The sequence below is a fragment of the Solanum verrucosum genome, unplaced genomic scaffold (assembly GCF_900185275.1).
Source record: "Solanum verrucosum unplaced genomic scaffold, falcon-dt-bn FXZP01000253.1, whole genome shotgun sequence".
Classification (NCBI taxonomy): Eukaryota; Viridiplantae; Streptophyta; class Magnoliopsida; order Solanales; family Solanaceae; genus Solanum; species Solanum verrucosum.
The window spans coordinates 2,218,904-2,226,334 of NW_026019984.1; the positions used below are offsets into that span (position 1 = coordinate 2,218,904).

Below are 7,431 nucleotides of genomic sequence, written 5' to 3' on the forward strand. Positions count from 1 at the left end.
TTTCATAAATCAAATACTCTCATTTTCAATATATCACTCTTTTTGTTTATAAGTTTACACGAGATTAATTAGATATTAATCATCTCATAAATAAGTGTTTTTACCCCTTAATTTTTTATTATCCTCATGGAACCTTTTCTAGAAGGCAAGACTATTTTCATTACTGGTGCCACCGGATTTCTTGCAAAGAGTACACTTTCTCTCTAGCTCGCCTCTCCCCTGTCTCTCTCTCTCTCTCTCTCTCTCTATATATATATATATATATATATATATATATATATAATATATAATATTGTCAAACTATTGAAATCAACTTATTTTGAGAAATTTACTTCTTATCAAAAGTGCTTATTAGAAAAGTGTTTTGAAAGATTAACAATTTATTTTTGACTAAATTATTTGAAAAATATTTTTGTTAGTAATTTGTGTTTGATCAATATTTTTTAAGAGCATTTTTTAGTGTCAAATACCTAAAAATAAAGTTAATTCTAATTTTAATTTGATAAATATGCATTTTTGATATGGTAATATTGTCCTAAAAAATAATCAAAAGTACTTATTTTTGCAAAATTAGATTCTACTGTTTTGACTCTCTGTTTAAAAAGTTGAAAAAACAACAATTTATGTTGCTAATTAAAATCACTTATATCTTCACAAAAATCTTCATTCTCTAAAATAAGTGTTCTTTAAAAAAAAATTCTAAAAAAACTTCGAACTCTCAGGAGCTTAACCCAAACAGACTATAAGTTAGATGCAATGATGACGTAATTAAGAATATTTATATAATCGGATCATTTATTAGATAATTATATGTTAATCTTTTGATTGACATTAGTTACTTGTCTGATTTAAAATAATAACTATCATCTATTATAAATTTTAAAAGATGTGTTGAGAGTGTAAATGAATTTAAATTGTCTATGTATATAAATTAAATTCACCAAATATAAATATTCTTAATTATATATATATCCCTAATTTAATTTGTTTTGGTAATATGTAGTTCTCGTAGAGAAGATACTTCGAATTCAACCAAATGTGAGAAAATTATTTCTTCTAGTAAGAGCTTCAGACACAAAATCTGCCAGAAAACGTTTTAATGAAGAGGTAAAGCATGCATACTATTTATTTGATTTAATTATTCGATACATTGCTTAGTTTATTTGAGTGTTTTGTTTTTTCATTTGACATCTGATACTTATTTTTAGAGCTTGATCAGTTCAAATTTATAGAGAAAAAATCAATTTTAAGACTAAAACCTCCTCTTGATCTAGAGGTGGCTATTAGGAAGACTAAAGAAGCATCACTGGTGATTAAATCTAAATATAAATCTATGCCTTTGTGCGTACAATTCTCTTTTATTCAATAAGTATGTAGATTTGTTTGGGGGTTTGGGGGACAGGTCCAATGACGAATCTAGAATTTTAAGGTTTTGTTCGAATTTGAGCTCAACTAAAAAACCCACCCAAAACCAACGAACCAGTTAGATCATTTGTTCTTTAGGTGAAGTGTTCGAGCACCTGGTGGACTCTATATGGCCCCTTGGGGAGACATACAAATTTCATAAGAAAAAAAGATAAGATAAAGAAGAAATTGATAGGGGGTGGAGAGAGAGCAATAATACTATTAAGGAATATTTTATACAAAAACATTCTTCATATTTTGTGATTATAATCGATGTCTCTAATTTTTATTCAAAACCTATTTTTTATTATATTAAAAAAAAAACTAAGATCATTACTATGTGGGGTTTAAACCTAAAATCCAACCTTTCAATTAACGTACGTCCAAAAACTAAACACATGGAGATGAGGGACATAATGCCTTAATTATGTTATACACAAAGAAAACATCATTATTATGGTAGGGTTTAGACCTAGATATATCCCACTTGTGGATTAATTAACATTTAAAAAATTAATCACGTGAAAAATATGAGGGATATAATGTCTTAATTATATTAATTCTCTTAATCAGAAAATGAAAAGACCCCTACTTATATAAAATGTCTTATTTTTTTTTAATGTAAATAAATAGATGTTGAATTCTCCTAACTTCTTTGTGCGTCTTATTTCTTTAAATCTTGACGGAATATTTTGTGAGTTTTCACACAGGTTATGCAGACTGAATTGTTTAGTGTTCTAAGAGAAAAAATAGGTGCAAATAACCTAAATTCTCTTATAAAAGAGAAAGTATTTCCAATTGTTGGTGACATTTCATTAGAGGATTTTGGAATTGAAAATTCAGAGATGTTTAAAGAAATTGACATAATTATAAACTCAGCAGCAACTACTAGATTTGATGAGAGGTATATTTTCATATGATTAATGTATTTAATTTTAATTCAAACCATTAATTAATTGGTTTATTTCACTATGTTATTAACTATTTTTTTCCCCTTGTAGATATGATATTGCAATGAATATTAATGTTCTAGGTGCCTTCAATGTCCTCAAGTTTGCTAAAAAATGTGCAAATGTGAAAATTCTTGTCCATGTATCCACTGGTTAGTTTTTAAATCTTACAAACTTCTTTTTAATAATTTACAACAAGTTCTAAGAGTATTTTGATTATGTACATCTTACAAATTTTATATTCAGTCAAATATCTTCATATAAACGTTGTCTGTCACATGCAATGTAGCATATGTTTGTGGGGAAGGTGAAGGAGTAATACCAGAAAAATCATTTGCTTTGGGAGAAACACTCAACAAAAACACAAAATTAGAGATTGATGTGGAGAGGAAAGTGATAGAGGAAAAACTCAAAGAACTTGAAGATCAAAACTTGACTACAAAGGAAGTGACAATAGCCATGAGAGATCTAGGCATTCAAAGGTTGGATGATTTAACTTATGGAGTAATATAAATAAATATTACGCTATCAGTATATTTTAACATGTTATATATATGTCTTATGTTTGATGTTTTAGGGCAAATTTGCATGGGTGGCCAAACACATATTCCTTCACAAAGGCAATGGGAGAAATGCTTTTAGGACACTATAAGGAAGATCTACGACTTGTTATAATACGTCCAACGATTATTACTAGCACTTATAAAGAGCCATTTCCGGGATGGATTGAAGGAGTGAAGTAAGTAAATCACCAGAATTCATAAATTCAAAATTCTGAAATACACATTATTAAAATAAAGTACAACATTTATGTATACAATTTTGCAATTGCAGAACTGTGGATTCATTTATTTTAGGATATGGTAAAGGAGTACTGAATTTTTGCTTTGGTGACCCAAATACAATACTTGACATGGTATCTCCTCTCTTCGTTTCAATTTATTTATATATATGCGTGTGTGAAGTTATATATCTTCCTAATTTTCAACTTCTTCAATTACAGATTCCAGGTGATATGGTGGTGAACTCAATACTTTCCTCAATTATAACACATATTGGAAATGATCAACATTATCCTTCTCAAGAATTAATATATCATATAAGTTCTTCGAAAATAAATCCCATAAAATCTTTAGATATTCAATCGTTTTTATTTCATTACTTCACAAAAAATCCATGGATGAACAAAAATGGAAACATCATCAAAGTGGGGAAGGCTACACTATTTAGTAGCATGGATAGCTTTCAAAAATACATCTCAACCTATTATTGGCCATTATTAAAGGTTTGTTTTTTTTAGCATAGTAATATTTTTCATCTTGATACAAATAAGATTCGTTGTGAAATTTGTTTTATGCAAATCTCATATGGAAATGAGATAAAAAAGTTAGAGGTCATAAAAAAGTGAATTCACTATAAATAGCACTCATGAGCCACTTCCAACGCTGCCCTATTCTTTTTTGAAAAGTATCTAAGTCATAATAGACAATACTTTAATAGTCGAGCTAGGGGCATAATAAGCAAATGCATATATAAATAATGTCCATCGAACTACTCTTTCGATCCTGCCTTTTAAAAAAATAGCCAATGTCCTAGAGTTTCACTTGTGCAATTTGAAATTCTAGGACAATGACTATTTGTCAATATAATTATTAAAGCTAAAAAATGATTATTTCATAAAGTTGACCAATATGTATGAGTTTATAGTTAATAATTAATTAATGGAGTTACTATTTACAATGATACTAATTGTGCTTAATTAATTTCATATGTTTGTAGATAGTAGAGTTGGCAAATGTATTATTATGGCATCGTTTAGACAAAACCTATAAGGATTTGAAAAGGAAGATTGATATGGCTATACGTTTATCTGAACTATACAAACCTTACTTGCTTTTCCATGGAAGGTATGTCAATCTTTATTTTTATTTTTTTAAATACCTTTTATTTTTTTTGTTTCAGTATATGTGACACACTTACTTTTATTTTTTAATTTGTTTAAAAGAAATGATATGATTCTATACTTGGAAACATTATTTTTTTATTTGATCTGAATGAGAAACTTTTATAATTACACAAATATTATGATATATGTTTAGTGTTCCATATGTTTAAGGTCATGAATTTCAAAAAAAAATTTAGCAATGCAAATGAGATGCAATATTTAAGACTAGGAGTGAAAAAACTAAGGAAAATTTACGAAAATTCCACTAGTTTAGGAGTTAATTACTTAAATACTATCTAGTTTGCAATATTACGGATCTTACCAGATTTTAGTGCGTCCAAATAATTCCATATACATGAATCTTTGGATACATGATGTCAAAATTAGGTGTAATTTATTCTACACACATCATATTCAAGTGGATTTGCAAGTATCTAGATACATAACAAATCTCGCTTGCTTCCCTCTTATCCCAAACGCCACTCTCCTTTTGTATCTAGTATCTCAGATAATGAGAATTACACCAGTTACATACATATAATGTATCTAGTATGATTTATATGTATCTGAGATACATGACTATCTCACTCGCCCCCTCTCCATCTCGCCCACCTCTCCCTATTTAAACATATCTAATAGCAAAAATCAATGTATCTAAGTGTATCTTTCTTAATATATGACAATAAACTCTTAATTAATGATACGATACACAACTATTTAAAAATATAAGTAGAATTATAAAATATAGTATGAATACATATCTAATAAGGTAATTTCTCCAAAAACTAATGAAAATATGATGAGGCCCAACATAGCATGCTTTAAGTTTGGGCTGATTAATAGCCCATCCATTTGTTAACTAAGTTTGTCTTGGCCTGCCCGATTCAACCCATCTAAAAGTTGAGTTTATTTAATTTAAATATATAGCCCAAATTGAATCATGAAAAACTATATAATTTTTTTTTTTTTGGTAAGATTGATCAAGTTGGATTGTCACCCAATATTTAGCCCATGTTAACCTAATAAATATTGGGCAAATATTAGCCCAAATGACATTTTAGCAGGTCAAGACTTATTATTTGAGCAACTTACAAAAATAACTATATTTATAGGGTTATTGAAGTTCAATAGCTATAAGTATGGTATTTATAAAAAATGACTACAATTTATATCTTTTTCTAGTTGTATTTCTTTATATATTTTTATTTTTCTATTTATACACTAATACAGTTTTAATTACAATGAACTAAATAAGGAACATGTATAATTGTGTAGCATATGAATACTTTGAATTCAAATTGGTATCTCTATTTATAAGACTTAAAGTATTAACATATCAAGGATACAAGTATTTATAAAAACTTAATGTATTAATATATCAAGCAAGGTAAAGTATGACAATTAACATATGAACATGACAATTTGAAAAATGAATACATTGTTGTTATTAAAAAAAATGAATACAATATAGTATATATATATACATTGTTGTTAAACAAAAGATGGGTACATTGGACAACATAGAAACAATAAAAAATGGAAAATAATAAAATGTGTAGGTATCAAAGTGTGTAAGTATTCGCTTGTATAAAAAAATTGATAAATCCAACAAACGTCAATCTCTTTTTGGTCAAGTTTTTTCTGTAATACTAGAGGTTTGGTGTTAACTCATGTATTTGTTTATAAAAAATATAGGATTAATGTATTCAATTATCCTTGTATTGCCTAATCAATCTTCTAAATTGGATAGATTACTTATGTATCCAGATATACTTGTATGCACAAATCACCATTTCAACTTGTGTTAATATTACAATACAAGTATCTATGTATATAAGTATTCTACTATATACAAATTTGACAATCACACAAATCCCAATCTCTTTTTGCTCGTGTTCTTCCTTTACTATTTTTTTTGTATAACTATAACCATTGTAATGGAGAAAGAAAAACAATTCTTCAATTGAACCCTATATATAAAAATAGATGAAAATATAGATAGATACAAATATAATCTTCATAAAAAAAAAGAGAAAAAATCAATTAAAAGATACTTGATGAATTCAAATCACAATCACACAAACCTCAATCTCGTTTTGCTCATGTTCTTCCTCTACTACTTTTTTTTTTTATAACTATAACCATTGCAATGGAGAAAATAAAATAATTCTTCAATTGAACCCCTATAAAAAAATAGATGAATACCAATTTAATCTTCATAAAAAAGAAAAAAAAATCAATTAAAAGATACTCGATGAATTCAAATCACAAAAATTGCTCCTAGAATCATCAAAAGATCTTAAATTGGAAGGAATATGGGAGGCAAATATTGAGAACATGTGATATAGGAATATTGATGAAAGAGAAAGTATTAATGAGGATAAAATTGAAAAACTGATCACATAAAATGTGTCTAGACATAATTAATTATCCTTGTGATAATAATTTTCCTATTTAATATTTAATAACTTTCCTGATTATTTATATATAATTAACTTTGCTATTTATTGTATAGTTATATCCATATAACATAAAAAAAAATAAACTATAGCTATTTGTTTTAAATATATGTTGATGTTTGCCATATTGTGTAGTTTTTCCTTTATTTTTTATTAACTCAATCAATTTTAATTCGTTTAAACTCAACCTACTCACCCCTTTGACACTCTTATTTAAGTCATAAATTTCAAAAATTATACTTCTAATTTCTAAACTTATTTTTAATCAGCTTTGATGATGCTAATACTGAGAAATTGAGAATGGCAATGAAAGAACACAAGATGGATGATGTGCTCAACTTTGATCCAAGTTGCATTAATTGGGAAGATTATTTCATGAACACTCACCTTCCTGGTGCTGTTAATCACATTTTCTAGGGATTAATTTTATATTCAAGATTCATGTATTAATTAATTAATTCTTCTTCAGCATATTATATAAGAATGATATATTGTTTGCAATAAAAAAATGTTCTAAAAAAGTATTGGTGTGGTTTTCCTTTTGTTTTTTTTTAAATGTATAAAGATGAATTGTCCATCCTTCATGTAACTCGTGGGTCATTAATACTACGATTCCCATTTTTTTTAAAAATAAATATTATTACATATTTTTGAAAAAAAATTATTGTTATGT

The 7,431-nt window shown here is 27.0% G+C and overlaps 1 protein-coding gene across 2 annotated transcripts; it reads left to right on the plus strand.

Annotated features, from left to right (window-relative positions):
• Positions 1-62: 62 nt before the first annotated feature.
• On the plus strand, positions 63-7,192 carry LOC125818133 (fatty acyl-CoA reductase 1-like). 2 transcript variants are annotated; one of them, XM_049497662.1, is made up of 10 exons: positions 63-190; positions 1,004-1,107; positions 2,115-2,308; positions 2,406-2,506; positions 2,644-2,836; positions 2,932-3,093; positions 3,189-3,270; positions 3,358-3,643; positions 4,138-4,261; positions 7,028-7,192. In XM_049497662.1, the coding sequence occupies exons 1-10, from the start codon at positions 127-129 to the stop codon at positions 7,173-7,175; spliced, it is 1,458 nt and encodes a 485-aa protein (XP_049353619.1). In that variant the 5' UTR covers positions 63-126; the 3' UTR covers positions 7,176-7,192. The 2 variants fall into 2 exon arrangements, with proteins under 2 accessions (XP_049353619.1, XP_049353618.1); XM_049497661.1 differs by having other exon boundaries at positions 3,358-3,639; positions 4,134-4,261.
• Positions 7,193-7,431: the final 239 nt, after the last annotated feature.